The sequence below is a fragment of the Lepidochelys kempii genome, chromosome 26 (genome assembly GCF_965140285.1).
Source record: "Lepidochelys kempii isolate rLepKem1 chromosome 26, rLepKem1.hap1, whole genome shotgun sequence".
Taxonomy (NCBI): domain Eukaryota; kingdom Metazoa; phylum Chordata; order Testudines; family Cheloniidae; genus Lepidochelys; species Lepidochelys kempii.
Genome location: NC_136405.1, coordinates 14,062,980 through 14,089,658, shown reverse-complemented (window position 1 = coordinate 14,089,658; position 26,679 = coordinate 14,062,980). Strand labels below are relative to the sequence as shown.

The 26,679-nt window shown below is 58.4% G+C and overlaps 1 protein-coding gene across 8 annotated transcripts in view; it reads left to right on the top strand.

The window, feature by feature from the left end:
• CAMK2B (calcium/calmodulin dependent protein kinase II beta) overlaps positions 1–26,679 on the top strand; it is a 142,167-nt gene that overhangs the window by 89,620 nt on the left and 25,868 nt on the right. For 3 of the 8 annotated variants that reach the window (XM_073325409.2, XM_073325406.2, XM_073325403.2), the window contains exons 10-15: positions 1,563–1,685; positions 3,903–3,986; positions 5,498–5,540; positions 8,106–8,180; positions 20,663–20,700; positions 21,118–21,189. In XM_073325409.2, the coding sequence (XP_073181510.1) occupies positions 1,563–1,685; positions 3,903–3,986; positions 5,498–5,540; positions 8,106–8,180; positions 20,663–20,700; positions 21,118–21,189 (435 nt within the window). Of the gene's footprint in view, positions 1–1,562; positions 1,686–3,902; positions 3,987–5,497; positions 5,541–8,105; positions 8,181–20,659; positions 20,701–21,117; positions 21,190–26,679 lie in introns of all 8 variants that reach the window. The other 5 variants (XM_073325404.2, XM_073325402.2, XM_073325401.2 and 2 more) reach the window with 2 other exon arrangements.

The following is a 26,679-nucleotide window of genomic DNA, read 5'->3' as shown; positions in this document are numbered from 1 at the left end:
AAGCCGTTCTGTTACTGTCGGGGCTGGGAGGCTCGGGGAAGCCATTTTCCATTACACCCAGAGACCAAGCAGAGCGGGGGGCTCAGTTCTTTGCCTGGGAGGGGCTGTGGCCCACCAGCCGTGCTGCAGGGTCGCGTGTGCTGTGGATCCTGCGGTTCCTTGAGCCCGGAGCCGTGTGCCCGATGCTGCCACGCGGGGTCCACAGGAACCACACACAGAGAGCTCCATCCCGTCCCCACTCCCAGGCCCTCCTGCCCTCGGTCCCAGGCTCAGGGAGCCGGCCGCAGCCCAACAGAAGCCCGGCTGTCTGCACAATCCCCGTGGCAGGCCAGCACCTGCCGTGGGGCACGCTGACCAGTATGGTAACCCGCCCTCCTGGCTCCCTTGCAGACACTGGGCAGGGCAGCGGCACAGGGACCTGGCCGAGATTCCTGCCTTGGCACGACTCATTCTCCACGCACGTGGCAGCACAGAGGGACCCGGGAGCATCCGGACGCCCCATGCGAGCCGCGCTCCTGCAGCTGCCCAGAGCGCAGGTCCAGTGGGTATCTCTCTGCTCCCAATAGCTTGGTGGAATTCGGCAGCCTCTCCCCTCCCTCTCTTCCCCCCCTTTGCTGGTGCTTTCCTCACCCCTGTACGCTTGGCCTCTTCTGCACACACTTGGGGTCCGCTGGCGGGGACAGAACGACCGGGGCCCTGGGGAACAGTCTCTGCTCGTTTTTGTCCCCGCTGCCGGGGCACCTCCTCTCCCCTCTTGTTTGTATGGAATACGAGCGGGGTCCTCCGGATTGTACAGCGTCTGAACTGGCCGCAGGCTCCCCCTCTCGCTCCCGAATCCCAGCTTTAAACCGATTTCCCTTAGCAAGCCTGTGGCTTGCGGGGGGACCCTCCAGAGCACAGCCTGAATGGAACAGTGCAGCGACAGCCTGCAACAAGAGGTGTGAACAGCCCCCATTGCGCTCAGTCTCTCCATTAACTCTGAAACCTAACAACGCACGTCCATACAGTTCACTGCCCGTCTACCAGCGGCAACATCCAGGCAATGTGCTTATCCCACAATCCTGCACACTCCCCGGGGGCAGAAACCCCTGCTGCCCCCTCTCCAGCAGCCAGAACCTCCAGCTTCCCCACACCCACAAAGCCTGCAGACCCGCCCCATGTGGCCAGCACCAGCGTCTGTGAGACGATGAAAACGCAGGGAACAAGGCGTTTAACCAGAAATAACTGTCGAGGCAAAGGGGCGGCAGCAAGGGTGGGAATGAAAGGTTCAAGGCAGGAAATCAAGTCTGGGTTTGCAGTCGCCCTGGATCGGCCACAGAGCTTCCAGCCCGCTGCTGTGCCAGGGCAGAATGCAGGTACCACTCACCTTGGAGCAGATGTGATAAGGCTGCGGGCAGCATCAGCCGGGCAGCGGGATCTGGGCAGACTCTGGCGCTGGCTTTGGGCTGCCTTTGGGTTCCTGGGGGGTTGCTGGTGCCTTGGCTGCAAGCGGCCAGCTCCCCGCCCCCGACAACCGCGATCCCCTGCATTTAACCTTCCTGGCCCTTGTTTCTTGTCTGCAGTTCCCTTCTCCCGAGTGGGACACGGTCACCCCCGAAGCCAAAAACCTCATCAACCAGATGTTAACCATCAACCCGGCCAAAAGAATCACAGCCCATGAAGCCCTGAAACACCCATGGGTCTGCGTAAGTGTCACTGCTGCCCCGGACACAGCCAGGGAATGGGGCTGCTGGGTTCTCCCTTGCTTTACCTCTTCTCTGGGGCCACGCCCCTCTAGCTTGGTGTTGGGGGGATGGCGAGAGGGGCTGGCCAGGCCATGCCGATGGCGCCAGCTCGGGTTAGGCCATAGCTCAGGGGCTTTGGGACCAGCATCGTCCCCAGTGAACGGCAGCTGTCAACGGGCTCATCAGAACCTTGGCCGGTTCATCTCAGCCACCCGCAAGAATGTCCAGCCCGTTGTTTCCCCATCACCGAGTGAGCAGATGTTCCCCCGGCAGCACTCTGAGCTCTGGGGCCAGCTTGCTCACTCAGGGTATGTCTGTTGCGATGGAAGACCCCCAGCCCAGCCCGGACTGGGGACATGGGGCTCAGGCTGCAGGGCTATAACATTGCAGTGTAGACATTTGGGCTCGGGCTGGAGCCCGGGTTCAGAGATCCCGCAATGGGAGTGTGATGGTTCAGTCACAGAGACTCCCCTTGGGACTGTCACCTGATATGCTGAGATTACATCTGAGCAAGTTTTCTCTGCCAGTTTGGGCCTCCAGAACCCTGCCTTGTTGAGCCAGACATACTAGCCTGCTGCAACACAGACCCAGGGTCTGAACCACGCCCCCAAAGATGCAGACTTAACTGAAAACAGCTCAGCAAGTATTCCTGTCTCCAGCACCCAGACACCCAGACACCCAGCTCCCAATAGGATCCAAACCCCAAATAAATCTGTTTTACTCTGTATAAAGCTTATACAGGGTAAACTGATAAATTGTCCACCCTCTATAACACTGATAGAGAGATATGCACAGCTATTTGCTCCAAATAAGTGAGTTTATTAAGTATAAAAAGTAGGGTTTAAGTGGCTCCAAGTAATAACAGCCAGAACAAAGTAAGTTACCAAGCAAAATAAAACAAAACACGCAAGTCTAAGCGTAATACATTTAAAAAACTGAATAAAGATAAATCTCACCCTCAGAGGTGTTCCAATAAGCTTCTTTCACAGACTAGACTCCTTCATAGTCTGGGCCCAATCCTTTCCCCTGGTACAGTCCTTGTTACTTCCAGCTCAGGTGGTAACGAGGGGGTTTCTCATGACTGGCAGCCCCCTTTGTTCGGTTCCACCCCCTTTTATAGCTTTGGCACAAGGCTGGAATCCTTTGTCTCTCTGGATCCCCACCCTTCTTCTAAATGGAAAAGCACCAGGTTAAAGGTGGATTCCAGAATCATGTGACATGTTCACATGTCCCTGTGAGAGTTCATTACCCACTGGCCAGTAGGTACACAGGCAGGCTTACAAGTAAACAGAGCCATTTACAGGTCACTGATTCTGAAGCACCCTTAATGGCTTCCATTTAATATGTTAACATCAGTGATACAAGTTTATCTCGTATTCTCCTAACTCCAGACATAGAAATAATACAGGCAAACAAATGGGATGAACGCACTCAGTAGATCCTAAACTTCGTAATGATGCCTTACAAGAGACCTTTCGCATGAAGCATATTCCAGTTACATCATATTCACACTCATAAACATATTTCCATAAAACATATGGAGAGCAACATCAGGGAGGCTCCCAGAATGTCTACACTGCAATTTGATAGCCCGGCAGCCCAAGCCCTGCAAGCCTGAGGCAGCTGACCCGAGCTGAGACTCGGTGCCTTGGGGTTTTTTTATCGCCACGTAGATGTACCCCGAGGGTCTGTCTGTGCTGCATTGTAACTCTGGGTCTGGGAGACCCGGGCTTGTGTTTCCAAGCTTGTGCAGGAGTGGCCACACTGCCAAATGACAGTGAGTAGAGTTTGGTCCTAGGATCCCGGCCCTGAGTGCTCGCTGGTCCAAGTCAGGCTGATTTGTGTGTGGACAAAAGCGGGAGTCGGGCTCAAACCTGAGTCCCACTCGGGCTTAGTGTGCAGCGTAGACAGACCCTTGGAGCTTTGTCACTGATCTGGTGGGACAGGATCCGGGGTGCCCAGTGCTGGTGGCCTGCCATATCGGCAGTGTTGAGGCACCTGTGGTCCCAAGCCAGGACCAGGCCTCTGGGGGCACTAGGGGCATATCTGGGTGGGGCAGGACCCTGCTGGCTGAGCCGTTTCTCCAGCCCCCCATCCCATTCCCTCCCCTGACCACACTCGTTTTCTGGTGCCGAGGCAGAAGAGACTGATTTCTTGCCCCCACCTTCTCTCCTCCAGCAACGCTCCACCGTGGCCTCTATGATGCATAGGCAGGAGACCGTAGAGTGTCTGAAAAAGTTCAACGCCAGGAGAAAGCTCAAGGTAAATGCCCCTGCGGAGCCCTCGGGCCGGACTCTCCTGAGAGCCACGGCAAACAGACACGGTGGGGTCGGGCTGGGGCTGAGGTCCCCACTGCCCCGGGGGCCCCACGATCTCTGCTGCTCAGCCAACAGCCCCAGAAAGGAGCAGAGGCTGCCTGCCTCGTTAGCATGGCACATCCAGGGCATAGCATGCCCCGGCGTCTCCCCTGCAATGAGAATTCCTGTGCCAGTGGGTTCGTGCCCAGCCTGGGCCGTAAGCCTGGCCGCACCACAGAGCTTGGAGCCCTGCAAGTCCTCTCCCGGTGCTAGCAGCTGGAGAATTGGTCCCCTCCCAGCGGGGGACTGGCTACCTTTCCCCCAGCTCCTAGCCCTTCCCTTGCGCCTGCCCGTCCTGGGGGAGTGGAATGGCCCCGCCTGCTTCGCACGTTGTCCGTGGAGTGCACACTGCAATGGCAGGGTAAGTCCATTGCCCCCGGAGAGCCCAGCGTCTGGGGGGGTTCCAGCTCGTGTAGCCCCCGCCTGTACAGGTGGACGGGCCTGCTTAACAGAGGTGGATCTGTTAGCTCAGGCCGGACTGGCTCATGCTTTAAGATGCAAAGGTGCCAGGTTTGGTGCCCCCTGGCAGGCGGCTAGAGGGGACAGGGTGGTAGCTGGCGAGGGCTGGTTTCTCTAGGGGGTATAACGCCCAGCGGGACTCGTGGCCTGGCTTTATGAGCGGAAGGATACGCAGGAGAGTCCCAGGACCATGGGCCATTCTGTGAAGTAGCCAAGCGGGAGGAAGGTCTGATGACCGTCGTGTGGCAGGACCCATGGGAACTGTGCCTGTACCCCTCCTGTGTCCCGCGGCCCCCCCAGCTCCTGCTGCTAAGTGAGAAAATCCCCATGGGGCCAGAGGGGCCAGGATTTCACCCAGGGTCTCCAGACCCCGCCGTGTCCCTTACAGGCCAGTGCCACGCGTCAGAACCTCAGGGGTTCTGGAGCGTCGGCCCCCCACGGAGGAGAGAGGGAAGAGTCAGGGGAGGATCTGAGGGGAGCAAGGAGCCAAGGCCGGCTGTGCTCTGGGAGGAGGGGGGGCCGTGCTGCGGCCAGTGGAGTCCCACGGGCGGATGTGCAGCAGATTCCGGCCGGGGCAGCGCATTGGCAGGGAGTTACCCCCAGCCTCGCAGGATGTGCTCCGGGGAGCCGCGCCCTGAGCGCCTCGGGACTGGCGTGACTTCCCACCATCCCGGGCTCTGCTGCGAGGGGGGCCAGGGCGTCAGCCCCGCGTCACGGGTGGGAAGCCGGGGCTCAAGGAGCTCACGGGGCTTGCCCACGGTAGGCCACGGCGGAGCAGACCAGCAAACCCAGCATCCCCGTGCACTAGGTACACTTCCCCACTTGGCCACACCCCTCCTCGTGCGTCCAGGGGGCAGCGCCCAGGTGATCGGCGTCCTGGCCCCGCTCAGGCCAGCTGCCTGTCCCACCATGGTCTCCAGCACTGTGCTGTACCAACCCCTGGCTCTTCTCTTCCAGGGGGCGATTCTCACCACCATGCTGGCCACGAGGAACTTTTCGGGTAAGAGCTCGGCTTGGCTTCGCGCTGCAAAGAGCCGCGCATCCCAGTGCTTGCCCCCGAGGTGCGAGAGTGACCTCAGCCCCCGTCGGGACCAAGGCCACGTTCGCGGGAGGCGCGCGCCGCCGGGATTCCACACCAGAAAGGCACAGCCAGAGCGGCAGAGCTGGGCTTGTACCAGTTCCGCGAACCGTTCTGGCACCATCCCCCCCTGTGTCCCGACCTCCGCGCGGGCCCTGGCGGGTCTTGGACGTCACCTGTCTCTGAGCCGGGACCCTGGTGAGCGGGGGTTTTAAGGCTCCCCCGGCTCCCTGCCTTCCACTGTGATATGCAACCGAGGCAGCGTGCCTACCGGCCGGCCCTGTTCTCTCCGAGGGCTGTGAACGGGCTGTGGCCAGCCATCACAGGTGACCGCCCCGTGCTTTCCAAGCAAGCCCCTTTGTTCTTAAGGCAAAAGCATCGCAGAGAGAACCTAGAAAAACAATACAATTTAACCACACACGAAGCATCCTCCATCGGTCTGGGGGTGGGGTGGGGCGGGGCCCATCTTTCCAACCCTCCTGCAAGGATTGGGGCCCCCCTTGGACAGAAGGTCCTGTCTGTGTGCCGTATCGGAAAGAAGGCCCTGCGTTAGTTTAAATACACCCTTTTTACTCCCAAAGCCCCTTCTTCGTGGGTCTCTGGAGGTGTTTACAACCTGGTTGACCCTAATACCCCCCCCCCACACACACACACACTGGTTTGGGTTCCCGGAGGAGCCATGGTAACCTCCCTCCCTGGAGTGGCATACAATCCCTCTCCCACAGCGCTCCATAAACTCGCTACAGTGTGGTCCCCGAAGACATGGCATGGGGTCGCTGCAGGCCCCAGGCGAACCAAGCGATGCTGGCAAAAACACAGCTTTGCCGATACCACTGCATCGGCACCAGGGCTGCTCTGCCAGTCAGGGAATCGCTGCTCTTACACCCTGACCGGCAGAGCTGTGAAATCGGTAGTGTCGACCTGTGCTGAAGAGTTCCCAGCGCGGCTTAGAGCCGGACGCAGTCCACGCAGCTGCCGTTCCTGGCCAGCTAACCTCGGCCTTAGAGGGCAACATCTTCTCCTGAGCGGTGCTGGTTTGGTGATGTGGGGAATTGGGTATAGAGCTGAGAACTACAGAGCTCATGTCACCTGTGCCTGGCTAGCCTCGGTACACAGGTGCCCAGTGCAGAAACCCATTGTGCCCTGGGCAGGTCTGCACTAAAGAAGTCCCTCTAGAGCCCACTGTTAACATTTGCATGGAGCTGCCTTGCACACCAAACAGTGGAGGCGTCTAATCGGGATGCCGCCGGGCGCCTGTAGAAATGCAGACGTGCCCGGGTATGTTTCAGGGGAGAGGTGGATGGATCTGTGTCTCTTTCAGCCATTGCAATCCCGTTTTTGTCAATTTCATGGCACAGCGGATCCTCACCTCCCAAATATCCTGCCAGCAGAGTGCTCCAGGGGAGGGGGCTGGTGGGGAAGGGGCATGCCCCTGCCCGCTGGATGTCCCTGGGAATGCTGCTCTAATGCGTACCCTTCCCTCCTGGTCTTTCCTTCCTCGGTTGGCACCCAGTATCAGCTGAAACCGACTGCCTCGGGCCCCTGCTACTGCCCCTGTCTAGCGGAGTGAGGAGAAACATCTACATCCTTAAAGGGAACAAGGCAGGGGGCAGCTGAGTAGATCCCTCAAGCAGGACATTTTGGTTTCTCTTCCGAGGGGCCGTGGCTTAACTCTGCAGCACCCAGGCCGAGAATTCAGCTTTCCAGGGTCATGGCCAAGCGTCACTTAGCAAGTGGGACAAGAAAGGCTAAGAGATAAGCACCCATTGATGGTATCTCAGGGATTCAAAGCCCCCACTGGGCTGGGGGGGCAACCTATGGGCATGGGGCTCCAGTGCCCTGCCCCGTGCATCCCTCAGGATCTCAGAGTTGGTGTCTTGTGCGAGAATCCCTTCTCCCATCCATGCCACACGGCACGGGGTTGCGGCTCCTTGGCTGGGATGTTCCCTGACGTCTCAGCGACCCTAACAGGGCCTGGCAGGGTGGGGGGGCTGCTGCTGTGTGGCCGACCCTCCATACCACCTCCGGGAGCAGCTTCCCCGCTGGGCACAGAGGGTCTGTCTCTGCTGCAGTTAAACACCCGTGGCTGGCCCGTGTCAGCTGCCAGGCTTGCCGGGCAATACAATTGCAGTGTAGCCATTCGGGCTGGGCTCGGAAATCTGGCGAGGGGGGAGGTTGAAAGCTAGCTCCAGTGTCTCCATGCAGGGCCCCCTGCCCCCGGGCATTGCGGGGGGGACGTGTCCCCAGCCATGGCTCTAGACCGGTCGCCCCGTGGGGTATGTGGAACAGGGGCTCAGCTACCAGCAATCTTGCCTCTCCATCTAAACTTTAACTCTAATCTTTTTTTCTGCTTCCTTTGTCTCGTTTCTTTCCCTCTCTCTCCCGCCCTCCGTCTGTCTCGCTCCCTCTCTCTGTCTTTCTCTGTCTCTCTCCCCCCCACCCCGACCGCTCTCCTTGTCCCTCCGTTTCCTACCCTGGTGCTGACAGTCGGCAGACAGACCACCGCTCCCGCCACAATGTCTGCAGCTGCCTCCGGTGCCACCATGGGGTTGGTGGAACAAGGTAGACGTGTCCTGAAGGGACCCTCCCCGCTTCCCCCCTCTTCTCTCCCCCCCTCCCCCCGGAAATCTGAGTGCATGCAACTTCATCCATCATTAACACCGCATCCCCAACCAGCGCCCAGAACCGGGGGCAAACGCAGCTGGGTCTGCTCTGAGGAAGGGCGCCGGGCACTGGAGGAAGCTCCGGTTTATTCCAGCAGTGATTTTAAAAGGTCCAGGGGAAAAGAGGATTACAAAGTGGAATTGGAAAATGTGTAGGGGTCTGGAACGGCTTCTGTATGAGGAGTGAGTAAAAAGCTGGGACTGTCTATGATAGAGGTCTGTAAAATGTTGAATGGGGGAGAAAGTGAATAAGGAAGTGTTATTTACTCCTTCTCCTACCACCAGAACCAGAGATCACCCGATGACATTAGTAGGCAGCCGGTTTAAAACAAACAGAAGGCAGTACTTTGTCACACAACGCAGTCAACCTGGGGAACTCCTTGCCAGGGGATGTTGTGAAGGCCAAAAATGTAACTGGGTTCAAAAAAGAATTAGAGAAGTTCCTGAAGGATAGGGCTGTCCATGGCTATTAGCCACGGTGGTCAGGGACACAACCCCATGGTCTGTATGTCCTTAAACCTCTGACTGCCAGAAGCAGGGCCTGGATGACAGGGGTTAGAGCACTCGGTAAATTTCCCTGTTTTATTCGTTCCCTCTGAAGCACCTGGCACTGGCCGCTGTCGGAAGACAGGATACTGGGCTAGGTGGACCATTGGGCTGACCCAGTCTGGCCATTCTCATGTTCTTATTTAAATTCCACGTCACTGAAATTGGGCCTCTCGTCCCTGGGAATCATAGCTCAGATGGCGACCAGGATCGACGGGGGAGAAGCCCAGGGCCCTGGCCACACTTTAAAAGCCAGCCTCCGGTTTTGTGCCCGCACCCTTGTACATGCGGGTTGTAAGGGCACATGGTCTTTCATTGCCCCCATGGCCGAGGGGGAAATGCCTCTTTGGAACCCCCTGCGTTGACGAAAGCCCTGAAATATTTATGTGCAAGGCGGGACACCTGGTGGTCAGAGTCGGGCACTGCAAGTCGGGAGTAGAGGGACTCCGCTTCAAAAGTGCCTAGTTCACTTAGCAGCATCTGAGTAAAATCTTCATCTGGGCCTAAGTGATTTAGGAGCTGGAGTCCAATTCTCAGAAGTGACTTAGGCCTTGAGAGGAGGCTAACTTTCATTGAAATCCAGTGGGACGTAGCATCCTAAGTGACTCAGGGCCAGATTTGCAAAGGTATTTAGGCCCCTAGAAATGCGGAGAGGTGCCTCAATCCCTTTTACAACCTGGCCCTTTTGAAAATTTTACCCGTAGCTTCGCCTCATGACATCAGGCAAACCTCTCTCTGTGCCTCAGTTTCCCCATTAGTAAAATGGGCACCCAAACCCTCCCCACCCTCTGGCATGTGGGTTCCTGGCTGTAGTCTAAGAGCCAGCTCCTACTGATTTATTCATTCATCAAAGCCAGCAACGCGGCAGTGACATCCTCCTCCATCTCTCTGTCATGCTGCGCTCAGCGCAGGGCTCTGTGTTCCCTTTGGCAGGAGTTAAAGCCCGTCCCTTTCGCACACAGGGGCAGGGAGCAGCTGCTGGTGAAATCATGGCGGGCGGGGGCGGGGGTGGTGGTGTAAAAACCTGAACTCAGGGCTTGGCAGGGGACGGAAGGTGGAAATGGGCTCCGGACTCTGTATTTTAAATACCAGCCTTTGCAGTCCTGGCTGATTGGTTTGGGAGCATAATCAGCTGTGTGTCTCCCCTTTGAAACAAGCCAATCCCTTGGCTGTTTTCCTGCCATGCACAGAGCCCAGGGCACGATTGTACTGGGGTGGCTACGCTGGCTGTTTTTAGCTCGATTAAAGCCAGCTTGTGGATGCCTACCCGTGCTGCTGTCCCACCTCCTGACCGCAGTGCGGACATCCCCGGCCCCTTTAGGCGCTTGTGATCGGTCCCTAGAGCAGGGAGAGGCGAGGGCCATGCATGCCAGCTGCAACCAGTGTCAGGCCTAGTTGCGGACCCTCTTGCATCTTCCAGGCTGTTGGCCTCGCATCCTGCACCAATGGCTTCTCAGGGCAGCGAAGGCCCAGCTGGCTTTCCCAGCGCGCCCAGAGATTCTGTTCCCGACGTGGGATTGGAATTCGTCGGTCGGTTTGCCACGGCTGCCGCATTGGGATTCCTCCCCCAGCGAGGGATTTCCACAGACAGGGGCCGAAACAGGAAGCTGCCCCTTCAGCTGAGTGGCTTGACCAAAAAGCCCGGGGAGCAGGCAGGCGGATCGCAAGCACCGCCCCCAGGCACAGCAACAGAGTCGCCCATCCCACTTTGGTGGGCGATTGTGTGGTTCGTACCGAGAGCAGACAGCAGATAGGTGCTGGGTGCGCGTCATGACTGACATTCACCCTGTGCAGAGGGTCAGCCTGAGGTGCCCCCCAGACGCACTCCCAATCTTCAGAAGACGTCAGCGGGGCCTAGACCCACGGTGGCCCTCGCACGGGGCGAGAGTCACTGGGGGAGCGTTTCAGGGAGCAAGGGGGGGGAGAGCAAAGAGCACACGTTTGCTTTGTGGCGCTGTATTAAAACGTAAAGACTGGAGCTGAAGAAAGTTCCTTTCAGAGGAGATCTCCCTCGTGCCAGGGTCTGGGGGCATCCCCTGCCTGGCAGTCAGGGGGGTAAGTTCCCAGTGGGGCTATAGCACAGGGAATGTCTCCAGTGTAGCGATGTAAGTCTGGTGTACCGCCCCGCCCCCCAGTCATGGTGAAGCAGAGCCTCTGGGTAACCTCTACAAGGCTCCTAAGTCACTTAGGGCCCAGATCCTCCAAGGTACATAGGTGCCTGTCTCCCACTGATTGCAGTGGATGTTAGGCTTTGAGGTTCTGGGCCGCGGGAGCCTGAAGCCCACTGACTTTCTGTGGGACTCGGCACGTCTGAAAATGGGGCTCAGATGAAATTGGCCAAGCACCCAAGTGATTTAGGAGCCTCACTCTCATTTTCAGAAGCCCTGCAGACGCCTGGGAGTCCGTGTCACTGCCAGTCAATAGGGTTTTGGCTCCTAAACAGAGGCGTTTGAAAATTTCCCCTCTATTCATTTCCAAATGGGGTTTAAAAGGGGTTTGGGGCCCTTTCTTGGTACGTATGGGGCCTGGAGATGGGCTCTGACATGGGCCAATTTGCCTTCCTGCATGAAGTTTCTGCATGAAGCTCGCCTGTCTCCGGAGCACAGAGTTAAAGGAGGTGTTGGGGAAACACACCTGAGCGTGCCCGGGACTGTCCGGAAGTGGCTGGGCTGACTGGCTAGTCTAGTGAAAGGAGACAGCTGGGGATAAGTGAGAGCTTATCCATATGGAGGGTCTGCAAGCATTCAGACAGGCTTCCCCTCCTCCCCCCGTGCCACCTCCATCCCAAAGGTTCTTCCTTGTGAATGCTGGCTCTCTGCTTGCCACGGCCTCCCGCCCGCTCCTCCCCCTGGCCTTGCCTGGAGGTTGAACTTGGTGAATGACGCATGAGGTTGTGTGACCCAAGTGCATGGTCCAGAGCCTTGTCCGGTTTAATCTGTCCACCCAAAAGGGAGGTGGGGCTCTTTGCTTTGTGTCCGCTGGTGCCCACCCTGCATGCAGGAGACTGATCTGCATGGTAGAGACAGAAACTGACCCGCCCGAGCCTGTCTTAATGTCCGTGCAAAACTCCGGCCGGGATCCAGCCAACAAATCCAGTGGAAGGGGCACGGGTCCCACTGTGTCCGGCACCAGTTGTAAGCCTGTCCCCTCAGAGCAGACTGGTGCTGGCATTACCTGCATCTGCTTTAAGAAGAGGCCTCTGAATCTCCATGCAGATGTTAGTCCGCAGGGATTCACAATGAACTTGAGGCTGGAAGCTTGCAAGGCGAGAGACCCTGCCTCGTGTGGCTATGGCAGGGCTCAGAGGGGCACGTGGGAACCGCCTGTGACTAAGCAGAGGCCGGTGAGCGGGGGTCATTTAGGGTGACACCCAGCGGGGTTATATTAGGGGGCTGTAATGAAATCCATTTAAAATTGATCCGGTTACACCCGGGCGACTCCTGAACGGAGATGCATCTAAATTGCTGGCCCTTGCCCGTAAACAGATTTTGCTTGGTGTGGAAAGCTGCTGTCACTCTCCTGACCCCGAGAGCTGCCCTGCCAGCTCTGACAAGGCGAGTCTGAGAAGAGAAAGGCTCCGACGGCTCAATGGCTGACACCAGAGCAGCTCCCGACTCTCCTGCCCTGCTTGCGTCCTCTCTGGAGTCTCTTCCCTTCTGACACCAACACCGTTCCAGCCCCTTGTGCCCCCATGGAGCCGGCAGCAGGTGGCCAGAGCGGGGCTGAGCATGCCAGGGCTGTTCGTACAGCAGCCAGGAGGACAAGTGAGCGAGTCGCACGAGGTTTTCCACGGGGGGAAACAATCCGTGTTGTGCTGCGGAGAGGGGCCCGGGAGTTTGGGAAGGACTGGTACCGTCAGCGTCCTAGCAAGCTCTGCAGAAATGGAGCTGGGACACCTCGAGGGGAGCGGTGGGGTTTCTGGCCTCGGCCTGGAGCGGGACTGGTGCTGCTTAGCTCGGCATGGCGGAATAGTAGATCTCCAGACTTCACAGGAACATGGGCCTGAAGCGAGTTTGGGGCCGCTCCCAGCTCCGGGATCCTAGACCAGGCCTTGATGGGAAGCAATTGGTGCTGAATGCCCTGTTCCTCTCTTCTCCAGGGGGATCCACAACCTGTGACCCCCCGATTGCAGTCCTGCCTGGTGCTGCTCCCCCTGCAGACGCTCTGGCTCTGATGCGCCGGCTCCTCGTAGGCATGGCTGGCAGTTGCTCTGATGGGTTAAGCGAAGGGTCCCTTTGCTCCTCATCTTACATACCATCCTCCAGGACATGGAGAGTGGCTGCAAGTGCCTTCTGGCCCCTCCGCCCGCGAGGTTCATCTCTACCCCACTCCCTGCTTTGTCTCCTTCCATCCTCTCTGTCTCCAGACAAGCCTCGCCCACGATGTGCAAGGCTTCTTGTCATTGATGTTCAGATGTTCCTCTGCCCTCTGGCGAGAGATCTCTGCCGGAGCACCCACCTTGTTAGCAGCCTCCTCGGCCGTAGACAACAGGCCTGGCTTTGTCTCGCCACTTCCTGCACCCGATCCCGTCACACCAGGGTTGTAGCCCTCCAGAGTCTTCCCATTGTCTCTAGTAACGAATAAGCCCAGAGTGTTGGGTTCTCCCTGCTGGCTTTAAGGTGTGAAGCCCTCTCCGGTTCTGCACCGTCCTCCTTTGGGGAATGAATGCATCACCTCCCCAAAGCTGTCTCCTCTGCCAATCGAGAGCCTCGGGAAACCAAGCTGCCATCTCTCACTTTACACTCAGCTGGGCTCCCTGCCAGTCTAGGAGCCAGCCATAGCAAAGTGACACGCCCAGGGGGCCATGAGAAATCTCAGTCTGCTGGCATCCATCTCCCCTCGCCATGGCTGCTGGGGATGAGCCCCCAAGACGGTCACTGTGGCATCTGGGCCAGCCGTATAGGTAGGTCGGGCTGTGCCAGGCTCTGTGAGTTCACGTGATGAGACCAGGTCCCTCACCCGACACATGCTGTGCAGGGCCTCCAGCAGCTTGCACCTTGTGGACAGGCATTTCTGCTGGCAGTGGCCCGCTAGCCAAAGCGTGACCTTGGGAGTTAGATTTGGAGAGCCCAGGTTCAGGTTGGGCTTTGGAGACCTCGTCCCCTGCTTTCCGGCTGGATTACTCGTCAGAAATTATCCGAGCGTGTCCCCTTTGCACGGCCAACTTTCTCCTTCGCGGGGATGGGAGCCCACGGCCAGTGGCACGTAGATGCTCTCTGAGGTTGGATTCCCTCCCAGCGCATGCCATGCTCTCGTTTCCCAGCCAGGCGGCTACCCCCTGCAGGAGGGCACCAGGATTGCCACCCTTACTGGTACCGCCTGTCTGGGTGCTGCCATGGTAGGCAGGGCTCTGCTGAAAGGGGTGAAGGCAGCCTCTCTTCCCGATTTGCAAGGTTCTGCATGGTGAAGCTCCCTGGGGATGGGCCAGCCCTGGAAGAGCTGCTCTTCTGTGTCATGTGGAAGAGCGATGGTTTACAAGGCAGGGGGTGTGATTGTTGGTTTTGCTCTGGGGAGGCAGGGTGACCCAGGGGATGGGCCGATCGACTGGGGGCCAGGACTCTTGGGTTCACTTGCCAGCTCTGGCACTGACTTGCTGGGTGAACTTGGGCGAGTCACTTCTCCGCCCCTCTTCCTCCCTCGGCGAGGGATATTGACCCTCCTTAGTAGCACAGCTGGAAAGTGCGGAGCTCGCTGTGTTGTCAGGCCCAGCAGACGGGGCTGGCTTGCAGCAGAACCGACCGTTTCACCCTCCAGATGCAAGGAACGCTTTGCCCAAGCCAGAGCTGGGACCTGTGGCCCCCACATGCAATGCACAGATGTCCCAAGTCCACGAGACACTTTCTAATAATGGAGTAACTCGTCGTCTGATCTTGGGGCTACTCCAGATAGACCATTGCATAGAGCATGACTGTCATGGCGTCCCCGGGCAATGCTCTGGAACTGCTCCCCATGAAGCCAGGCAGGACTCTGGGGAAGTCTCCTCTCTGGGAGCAGCCTGTCTGCAGGACACACAGCAACCCGGCTTCCACCTTCCTGGGTCTGACCCCGGAGCATTCAGCAGCCTCTGCCCCTCCGTGTGCTTCCCACAGCCAGTCCGCCCATACTGAGTCCTGGGGAAGCCAGAGGGCCCCGCACCCCAACTCTGCAGTCAGAGGGGACTCTCAGCCAGCCAGTAAAACAGAAGGTTTATTAGACGACAGGAACACGGTCTAACACAGAGCTTGTAGGTGCAGAGAACAGGACCTCTCAGCTGGGTCCATTTTGGGGGGCAGTGAGCCAGACAACCATGTCTGCCATAGAATCATAGAATATCAGGGTTGGAAGGGACCTCAAGAGGTCATCTAGTCCAACCCCCTGCTCAAAGCAGGACCAATTCCCAGTTAAATCATCCCAGCCAGGGCTTTGTCAAGCCTGACCTTAAAAACTTCTAAGGAAGGAGATTCCACCACCTCCCTAGGTAACGCATTCCAGTGTTTCACCACCCTCCTAGTGAAAAAGTTTTTCCTAATATCCAACCTAAACCTCCCCCACTGCAACTTGAGACCATTACTTCTTGTCCTGTCCTCTTCCACCACTGAGAATAGACTGAGACCATCCTCTCTGGAACCACCTCTCAGGTAGTTGAAAGCAGCTATCAAATCCCCCCTCATTTTTCTCTTCCGCAGACTAAACAATCCCAGTTCCCTCAGCCTCTCCTCTTAAGTCATGTGTTCCAGACCCCTAATCATTTTTGTTGCCCTTCGCTGGACTCTCTCCAATTTATCCACATCCTTCTTGTAGTGTGGGGCCCAAAACTGGACACAGCCCTAAACTGAAACACAGCCAGCCCTAAACTGAAACTCCCTCCAGCCCCTCCTCCTCTGGGCTTTGTCCCTTTCCCGGGCCAGGAGGTCACCTGATTCCTTTGTTTTCCAACCCCTTCAGCTCTCATCTTGCAGTGGGGAAGGGCCCAGGCCATCAGTTGCCAGAAAACAGGGTGTCGGCCATCCTCTGTGTCCAGACCCCTGCACACACCTGCCCTCTAGGGCTCTGCAACAATCACACACCCTTATCCCACCCCCTAGATACTTAAGAACTGCCTAGGGGAAACTGAGGCACCCCCACACTATTCAGAGGAAACATTAAGAACAGTCCCGCTTCATCACAGTGACTACAGGCCAAGCTTGTAGCCTTTTCAGCATTGTGTAGGTATTTGCACGGGGCATTTTATCAAAGACACCAAAACAGCTCCCTTCTGAGTCACAGCCGGTCAGATTTGCTGGCTGGGTGCCCTCCGTGGCTGGGTGCAGCCCGGTGACATGCTGTCGCCCGCAGGATCCGTGCTGCAGAACCAAGGAAGCCATGGAAACGCAAGCTGGGTTCTGCCCTGCTTCCCCGTTACCGGTAAAGCTACCCGCTACCTTTGGATCTCAGCCTCTATTGCCAGGGCCGAAGGAGCTCAGCTTGGTTAAGGCCAGAAAGGACTGTGACGATCATCCAGGCTCATCTGCACGGCACAGGCCAGCGAATGTCACCCCGTGTTTATCCCGGTACCTCCTGGCTGCACCACAGCGAAGCTTTCATAGGGGGCTGTCCCGTCCCTAACGACTCTAAGCGCTGGAGCGTTGACCCCATCCCTTGGAAAGCCGCTCAGGAACCCGCATTGTTACAGATGCGCCAGCAGAGTGAAGGGCTGTAGTAGTTACGGCCGCCCTTCCCGTAAATGCTTCCCCGTGGACCTCCCCTTGCACCCTGGGCTCAGCAGAGTGACAGGAAGCCAACCCAGGCTAGATCTGTCGGGGGGTCCTTCCAGCTGTTTGGAAATTGGCTACATGGGGCAAAGCCAAAGTGAACCCCAGATGCTAGCAAGGGTCACTTCAAACCCCAGATCGGGGGCGGGGGCGGGGAAGGCGGCAACATTAGGGGGCATTGGGGGGGAATATGGCCAATGTGCTTGAATGACAAAGAATTTGGCTTCGGTGACACCGAGAGACACGATCCGGGGAGCGGAGAGCTGTCTCGTTCTGCCTTGTCGCTTTTCTGACTGCTATGGCATTTTAAAAGGCTACTGTCCTCGCCCCCCCCCCCCCCGCCCGCCCCCCCATCAGTGTGACTGTGCTCAGGCCAGGTGTGAGTGGTAACTTCCCTCTTGGAGTCCCCGGAAACTTTGCTCTCTGCCTAAATCAACAGCTCTTTTTGTTCTCTTCTCTCCTCTGCCCCCCACTGCCCCCCTCTCCTCTCACCTGCCTGTCTCTCTCGCTTTCCTCTTCTGTACATTTCTGTCAGGTAAGCAAACTTTTCCCCGGGTTCTCCCCTCAGAGCTGGCCAGGGGACGGGAGGCAGAGGTGGCCGTGGGGCAGGGGGCCGGGTGGCAGAGGAGCCCTCTGGGACCGCCCGTGGGGTGCTCCCTGCGTTCCACCTCGTCCCCGGGCCGTCGGGCGAGCGCCGTTAGTCGGGTAGCGTTCAGAGAGGGCTTCTTTCTGCAAATGAGTGACAGGCGGCCCCTGTTAAAAGCCGGCAGATAGAGGCAGGCGGCGTGCCCGCCGTCCCCACACGCAGCTCTGCTAATGCACCTCAGTCTTCACCGGCAGCCCCCCCGTTTCAGTCCTCGGTTCACCGCACGCAGCTCTGCCAGTGTCCCTCACTCCCGACCCACAGCCCCCTTTTATCCCAGTCCTGCCCCCCGCCCCTGGCTATGCCGGTGCCCCTCAATCCCAGCCCACAGCCCCCTGCCAGCCCAGCCCTGGGCTCCCCCCAGCTCTGCCAGGGCCCCTCTCTCCCGACCCCCAGCCCCTGCCATCCCAGCCCTGGGCTCCCCCCCGGTCTGTCGTTGCCCCTCTCTCCCGACCCCCAGCCCCTGCCATCCCAGCCCTGGGCTCTCCTCAGGTCTGTCGTTGCCCCTCACTCCCGACCCACAGCCCCCTTTTATCCCAGTCCTGCCCCCCGCCCCTGGCTATGCCGGTGCCCCTCAATCCCAGCCCACAGCCCCCTGCCAGCCCAGCCCTGGGCTCCCCCCAGCTCTGCCAGGGCCCCTCTCTCCCGACCCCCAGCCCCTGCCATCCCAGCCCTGGGCTCCCCCCCGGTCTGTCGTTGCCCCTCTCTCCCGACCCCCAGCCCCTGCCATCCCAGCCCTGGGCTCTCCTCAGGTCTGTCGTTGCCCCTCACTCCCGACCCACAGCCCCCTTTTATCCCAGTCCTGCCCCCCGCCCCTGGCTATGCCGGTGCCCCTCAATCCCAGCCCACAGCCCCCTGCCAGCCCAGCCCTGGGCTCCCCCCCGGTCTGTCAGTGCCCCTCACTCCCGACCCACAGCCCCCTTTTATCCCAGTCCTGCCCCCCGCCCCTGGCTATGCCGGTGCCCCTCAATCCCAGCCCACAGCCCCCTGCCAGCCCAGCCCTGGGCTCCCCCCAGCTCTGCCAGGGCCCCTCTCTCCCGACCCCCAGCCCCTGCCATCCCAGCCCTGGGCTCCCCCCCGGTCTGTCGTTGCCCCTCTCTCCCGACCCCCAGCCCCTGCCATCCCAGCCCTGGGCTCTCCTCAGGTCTGTCGTTGCCCCTCACTCCCGACCCACAGCCCCCTTTTATCCCAGTCCTGCCCCCCGCCCCTGGCTATGCCGGTGCCCCTCAATCCCAGCCCACAGCCCCCTGCCAGCCCAGCCCTGGGCTCCCCCCAGCTCTGCCAGGGCCCCTCTCTCCCGACCCCCAGCCCCTGCCATCCCAGCCCTGGGCTCCCCCCCGGTCTGTCGTTGCCCCTCTCTCCCGACCCCCAGCCCCTGCCATCCCAGCCCTGGGCTCTCCTCAGGTCTGTCGTTGCCCCTCACTCCCAACCCACAGCCCCCTTTTATCCCAGTCCTGCCCCCCGCCCCTGGCTATGCCGGTGCCCCTCAATCCCAGCCCACAGCCCCCTGCCAGCCCAGCCCTGGGCTCCCCCCCGGTCTGTCAGTGCCCCTCACTCCCGACCCACAGCCCCCTTTTATCCCAGTCCTGCCCCCCGCCCCTGGCTATGCCGGTGCCCCTCAATCCCAGCCCACAGCCCCCTGCCAGCCCAGCCCTGGGCTCCCCCCAGCTCTGCCAGGGCCCCTCTCTCCCGACCCCCAGCCCCTGCCATCCCAGCCCTGGGCTCCCCCCCGGTCTGTCGTTGCCCCTCTCTCCCGACCCCCAGCCCCTGCCATCCCAGCCCTGGGCTCCCCCCAGCTCTGCCAGGGCCCCTCAATCCCAACTCACAGCCCCCTTTTATCCCCCATCCCTGGCTCTGCCGGTGCCTTCAATCCTGATGGCACCCCCCTGCTATCCCAGCTCTGGGCTCCCCGCACAGCCCTGCTGGTGCCTCTCACTCCTGACTCACAACCCCCGGCATATCCAGCCCTGGGTTCCCACGTCTCTGCCAACGCCTGGTGTCTCAGCCAGGGCTGCAACGTTGCTGACACGGGACAGGTGTTGGCTATTCTGAATGCAGATTCGGACCCAAGGAGTAAGGAAAACACAGAAAGCAAAGGGGGGGCGAGTGCTTGAGAACAGGTGGCCCGGCCCAGAGGAAACCGCGGGGAAGCAGGACGCTGAGCCTAGCATGCCGGAGACCCCAGGGCAGGAGAGCTGGTCAGGGCAGTGAAGACGGGACCCAGAGCACAGCGGGGGCCAGGGGTTGCTCCCTGGAGAGCGAGCTTCTGCAGTTTGGGCCCCAGCTGGGGAGGGCCATGGATGCCAAGGCTGTGAGACTCAGGGGATTGGGAGCCCAGGCAGTGCGGGGTAGCGGTTAGAGCAGGGGCTGGGCGTCATCCCTGAGTTCTAGTCCCAGCGGAGGTTTGGCGAAGTACCTTAACCCCTGTGTCTCCACGTGCCCCTCTAGGAGCGCAGGCTGACCCACCCCCGCCCCCCGGCCTGCCTGGAGGGGGCATGGTGAGACCAGTCGGGGGGGGAGCGCTCTCAAGGGGTGAAACGGGATTGTGCCAAGTTCTGAGCGTGCCTCGGTGCCGCGCTGCCCCGTGGCGTGTGGCTGGGCAGCTCCCAGCCGGAGGGGCAGTCGGTGGCGGGGGGCTGGCTCTCGGAGAGCGTGATCCTGCATGGGAAGGGTCGGGGCAGAGGAAGGACCGCGCGGCTATCAGCTCACTGGCGGTGAGGCGGAGAAGCGCGGAGCCTGGCTGGTGTTAGAGCAGGGGAGAAGGGCCCTGGGGGTGAGGGTAGCTCAGACTGGGGCAGAGGGCGAACAGCGGGAGACCACGCGGCGGGGCCGCTGGTGCCCTCTGCCCAGTGCCTGCCTTTAGGAACCGGGGAAGGGGCTAGTGAAAGGTCCAGCTGGGTGGAGACGTTCTGAGTCAGTGGGTTTCTAGCGGAGCCTGCTGGCCGGCGGTGAGGACAGGGTCCCTGGGGAAGAGAACAGAGACCCCAGGGCTGCCCTACGGCAACCCCACTCAGGAAAGTTTGGAGGGTTTCTCTGGGGTGACCAGGGTGGGGCATCATTGAGAGAGCTGAGCACTGTCCCTGGAAAGCCTGCCCCCGGCTCTGCCGGTGTGGGCTCTGGCCGCGCCCGGGGCAGCTCCGCGGAGCTGGGAAACCGAGGGCCCGCTGCCCTCGCACGAACGGAACAGCCGCCAACTGGGCCGGCTGCCACGGCCGCCACGACCTTTGCGGGGTCTCCATCTCGTGTTCCACCCGAGCCAGGCGGCGAAGGTGGGGGCTCCCCGGGTGCAGGAGGCTGCAAGTCTGGGGGAAGGGGTCGCGCTCCCCTTCTGTGTTCGGGCGTAACCCATCAGGGTTCGGGTTTGAAGGGGCCTCTCTCCGCCCCTCAAGGGCAGGCAGCACTGCGGGTGCTGGCGAGGGGGGAACCGCCACTAACCCTGTCCTTTCCCTCCCCATGCAGCAGCTAAGAGCTTACTGAACAAGAAGGTCGATGTTGGCAAGGTGAGCTGCGCGCCGGGGCTGCGGGGAGATCGGTTTTAGATCCCGGGGCCGGTGGGAAATGATTCCGTCGGTGCAGGCTCCTGTCAGACCAGTGCCGTGGCGAGCTGGGCCCCGCCGTGCACTGGCCCGGAGCCACGACTCGAACCTCTGGGGTCTTTCCCAGGCCAGGAGGGCTTTCCTGTAGACCGTTCCCCAGTTCCCTGTGTCCCACCCACATCTGGGCCTTCTCTGGAGCCCTGGATCCACGCTAGACCCTTGGCTTTCCTGTTCATGTCCGCCTCGGGCTGGCCACAAAATGCAGGGGATCCCTGCTTGCCCCATAGGGTTGGGACGGTCTGGGGGACCGTGGGCCACCTGAATGGAGCGCGGGCTTTGGAAGCTCAGACCTGTCTTTCAGGGTGTGTTTCTCCTTCGCAGCCACAGACAAACAGCAGCAAAGGCGGTGCTGGGGTCACCAGCCCGAAAGGAACCCTCCCACCAGCTGCACTGGTATGGCTCTCCATCGGTCCTGCTCCCCCTCCGCTTTCCCAGCCGCCGGCTCGGGGGGATTGAGCGGCGCTCCCTACTCGCGTGCCCCCCAAAGCCTCCTGCGCTGGGCGTGGGCTCTGCATGGCCGGGAGCGGACGCTGCTGCGCATGGCTCCGGGCTGGGTCCGCCGGCTACTGTCTCTGTGCGGAACCAGCTGCCCGCATGCGCTCAGAGGGTGCTGAGCCCACAGTCCGGCTGGGGCAGGGGCAGTGTGCAGGCAAGTGGGGCTGAATTGGCTGGCTCCGAGACCAGCCCTGCTCCGAGCACCTCCTTGGGCACAGACCCCTTCTTTCCATGCTGCCCTGCCCGAGCTGGGGACCTGCCACGTGACTGTGGCAACCCGGCCGGATGGGGAGGGCTGCGTGTTCCTGCTCACAAACAACAGAGGGGTCTTCCTGCCCCTCTGCATCACAAGCCCAGCCACAGGCAGGTGCCAGGGCCTACCCCACCTGGATGGGCACCTGATGTGCGCCCTGCCTTCCGCCCCCATCCCTGGCCCGACTGTGCCACGAGTGCCAGTCCCAGAGCAGACCCCGCGGGGGACCAGAGTCACAGTCGAGAACAGTCCACGGGCAGCTGGCCCAGAGGGCCACGGGCAGACAGCAGCCTGGCCTTGGTAAATGTGTGGAGCCCAGTACCGTGCCCAGCCCCAGGGATGGTGGGACGGGCCTGGGGAGAAGGGTGCCAAGCCTTGCCAGGGGAGCAAGCTATTCCTGACCCAGGCCTCGGCCCGGGGCAGCGAGCGTCCCAGGAGCTGCTCTAGGCCTACCGGAGCTTCCCGTGGCCCAGGTGAGGAGCGGCAGGGTGAGCTGTGTTCACTTCTACCCAGGTCCACACACTTCCCCGCTCAGCGCAGGGCCCAGCTGCCATCCCGGGGCTAGTGCCAAGGAGGCTGAATGGGGACGGGGGGCGGGGGAGATGCCACCGCTGGCAATCGCTTGAGACGAGACCGAGCCGGGAAGGCAAGGCTGACGCAGCGTCCAGCAGCCCGCGCGCTGTCCTGGCTCCGGAGGGCTACCCAGAGCCCTGATCTGCTGCCAGCTGCTCCCTCCGGGACTGGGAGTCACGGACAGGCCAGAGCAGGACGTTCCTCTGGGCTCCACGAAGTTGTAAATGAAGCAGGGAGAGGCCGTAGCAAGCTGTACAGTACAACGCCCCGGGCCCGGATCCCGGGAACAGGCCTCAGAGACTGAACAGGGCTGCAGTGAGGGGAGGCTGCCAGGGCAGCCACCCAGTCCGAGGGCCTGGCTTTCCCTCGTGCGGTCATTTAGACCAGCGCCAAGTGGGTATAAAGACGCCCAGTTTACTTTGGTAGCACCTTACACCTAGCTTGGCATCTGCCCAAGGAGCAAAGCGCTGGAGGCTCGGCCTCCTAGATTTTGTATTCTTGGCAGAAACCTTTAGGGAGCAAAGTCTCTTATAAGTGAGTGCAATGTGCAGGCCTTTGTGTTTAGGCCTTCCCATGGAGTGGCCTGTTTCTCCAGGACACCCTGTTGCTGGAGGATCGTCCGTGCCCCTGCTCTGTCCAGCCCTGGAATCGTTTTCATTGGTTCCCCTAGCACAGATCACGTTCTAACACGTGTCCACTAACATGCCTTGAAATTCTAATGTGGACAGGACACACCCATGTGTTCCCAGTCATGTTTAAGGGCTAACCCTTCATGGCACGTCTACACCTGAGTTTACAGTCACGCTAGTGTAAAGCTCCCAGCAGTGATGCAAGAGCGTGATACCAAACGCAGGGCAGACTGTTAAACACCAGGGCACAAACCCCGGCTGGGCGATGAGTTCTACGCTTAGATCTCACCAACCAACCAGGCCCAGTGCAAACGTCTCCAGCGCTGTAACAGCCAGTCCCCTGGGGTACGCCGCTCCGTCTCGCCACCCGGGTGAGTGTATCTCTGTGATAGACGGACACTTCCTTCTGCCGAGACTCACAGCAATATTCAGGTTACCCCAGCTCCAGTCACTTGCCCCGGGTCAGTTGCACCTTGGATCTCCCACCGCAGACGCTTGTAGCCAATCCTGAGGACGGATTAGCTAGGAAAAGGAAATGAGAGAGTTATATACAAGGGCAGAGCAAGCGAATGTAGACACACACACGAGTCACAGTCGTCGGGTTCAGAAGGTGATATAGGCTTGTGACAGGGTTTAGTCGCCGCTGGGCGCCTCCTGGTGGCCGCGTCTGGGGATTAGTACTTTTCAGGTCATGACCGCTTTCCGACCACACCCTCCCTCGCTCTCCTGGACTTGCGGTGCTCTCTTTTTGTGACTCAGCCCTCCCGCCAGGTCAGTAACAGTCCTACCCTTGAAGGTATCAAAGTCACCTCGGGTCAGCTGTCTGCATGCCTGCTCCAGGGCCAGGTCCACTGCCACTTCCCCAGCAGCTGGTAGGGGACCCCGGGACCCCCACTACTCCAGTTTCCAGCCCAGAGACTCTGCAGAGTCTAGCAACTACCATATACTTGATCCCAGATCCTGTTGCTATCTCCCTGGACCCTTTTCTACTCCCCTTCTCCATCTTCCAGCTCCCTCCTCTGGGCTTGCCTGCCCAAACTCCAGATTACGTTCCCTGCAGCCCTCTTCACAGAATCATAGAAGATCAGGGTTGGAAGGAACCTCAGGAGGTCACCTAGTCCAACTCCCTCTTCTGATCTTTCTTTTTCTTCTCCTCTCGTTTTATGCTGCAGCAGCCGTTCTCACACCAGCAAAGTCCTATATCCTCGCCCCTAGCCCAGTATCCTTCGGAAAGCGAAGTGATTCTCTTTTAAGGCTGCCCCACTTTCCTGGTGCTGTCACCAGTCCCTTTCCGACGATCGTCTTTCACCTCGCGGCCTCTTGGTTCTCAAGAAAGAATCTTTCTGTCTGCGTAATCCCCCCTACATTAGCAGCTGCTCAGCTGGGTCTTAAACTTTTGTGCGTGTCACACAGCACATCTTTGTGCTGGTTTCGTAAATATAAATGACCATTCGAGTCACAGCGAGCTCTTTGAAAAACGGAAGTAACTACAGCCATAGTGCTATCGCAGCTATAAATAGACCATTATCCTCGAGTTGAGGACATAGTTCATGGAACTGTTGTCCGTTTTTTCTCTTGCGACCCTAGCTCTTCCCGTTCCTTTGCAAGTTCTCTCTTAACCAAACTTTTGAAGTCCCTGTTTACTCAACCTCCCAACTTTGTAAGGCAGTTTTTGCAGCTTTATCTCCATTTCATTGCCATTTCATTGCCCAGTGTCCTGACACACCCCAGAATCCACACTGTTACTATACAGATACACCCAATCGTGTTATCGCCATAGTTAAGAACAATATTTCATTGAATAGGTCATTCCTACTTTCCAAAGCTTCCTTTCTAATCGCCATTACACCCAGTAAAGAGTCAGGTAGGACAACGGCCATAGCCAACAGTACACCCATCAATTTGGCCATCAAACGGCCGCAAAATTGGCTAGGCTCCTAGATCTCTTAATTCCAAATTCAGGGGTAAAAAGGCCATTCGCACTCTGCCTGTGCTATCATCTCTAGAACGACAGTATAGATTTAGCAAAGCTGACCCCATTTGCTGTGCGTAAACTCATAAATCGTAGTCGGCATATTTGATAGCCCTGCTCCTTCTTATGTTCTTACAATTCCAGCTCCGCAAGTGGAGAGCCATCTGTCCAGCTGTAAGTGGATTTCCCAGGACTAAAGATTTTAATTTCTTCCAGACCTTCCTTTTCACCCAAGTCTTTTACCCACCTTTTGACCCTGGGAGTTTGTGACTGAATTCCCAGCAGTCCTTGTCTAGTCGTTTAGTACTTTGATCTTCTCTGTTTCGTTAACCTTCGCCCAAAAGGTGAAATCTAACGATTTCATCCTTCCATATATCGGCATTTCTCCGGTTGCGACCTGCAGCACGCACAACGGAATTGTGATACTCGCCCCACACGCGATTCGCAGAGCTTGGGCTCGGCTCTGATTGTACGGGTGTTGAGCTAGAAGTGGAATTAAAGGCTTGTCATCCCCCAGGCGTTCCCCTGTCATACCCCAGCGATTTTTTTAAGCAGATTTCATCCTAGCTTTACATTTAATCTTGATATCACCTAGATGACCCTTCCACATGAGTTTGCTGTTGAACATAGCTCCGAAGAATGTCAAATGTTGAGCTACTTGTATTTTGTCTATACAGATAAGCCCCTTTGTTTTCAGTTTAAACCGATTTTTACCGGAAAAATCCTGTGGTTTACAGAAAGCATTATTCCATTTTTTCTGATGTTCACCCTACTTTTGTATCACTCAAATATATAAAAAAAAAACCTTGGTTTTATTGGGAAACTGCTACACAGTTCACGAGATCTGTTGTTTTCTGAACCTCGGAGGTGGCACTGTGTTCTGAGTTCTGTTTTAATTCTGCAGCAAACCACGTTGATGAATGGAGTTCAGAGCATTAACCTATGAATATTCCCCACCACCACCACCCCGTCCTTCCATCCACCAAAATAAACCCCAATATTTACCCGGAAAAAATACCCATAGTTGGGTTTTTTTTGCACAGATTTTTGCCTGTTTTTGTTGTTGTAATAAACCCTGTAAATTCTAGGGGGAAATTAAATAAAATAAAAACTGAAAACGAAGGGCACTGTCTAGAGAGAGGGGGGGGGCTCCGTTCCTCCCCAACCTTCCTCTTTGTGAGGATCGTTCCCTTAGCTTTAGCGAGGGAGAACTTAAAGCCCCACATATCTCCCCATTCTGACCCCCCACCCCCACCCCGAGCGTCTCGTTGGCTCTCTCCACAGCTATTGGAAGCCTTCTATGTTGGGTCTATATAGCACAGTCATCCGCAAATTGGGTAATAACTATTCCTGCCCGTATACTCCCCAGGGGATCATTAATCATGAAGTTAAACGGGGTTGAGCTGCTAACACCCCCCGGGGGAGAGTCATTAGTACGTTTATAAATGTTTGACAAAGCTGCCCGCACCTTTACTTGTATGGTTCTCTTATCCACTGGAACCTTCTTCCTCTTATTCCAGTCCTGGGTAGTTTCTACGGCAAGCCTTCCCTCCGCTGCATGTCATGCTTTCTCCGTGTCCAAGAAGACAGCTCTCAGAAATGCTCCGTTCCTCCTGGGGTTTTGTATTTCTGCTTTTAATCTTACAGTCTGATCAGCTGTGCATCTTCCTTTCCTGAGTCTGCTCTGTACATAGTGTGTAATTTCGTTTTTTTTCCCAAGCACGCTACTCAGCTCTCATTTATCATTCTTTCTGTAATTTTGCAGAGTAGATGGACACACATCAGGTCTCGTGTGTATTTTGCCAGGTTTTCCTATCAGTATAACCACTGCTTGCTTCCATTCACCGGTAGTATTCCTCTTCCCGGATATTATTGTATAATTTCAAAGAAACTCTTATGCTGCTACAGACTAGGGACCGAATGGCTAGGCAGCAGTTCTGCGGAAAAGGACCTAGGGGTGA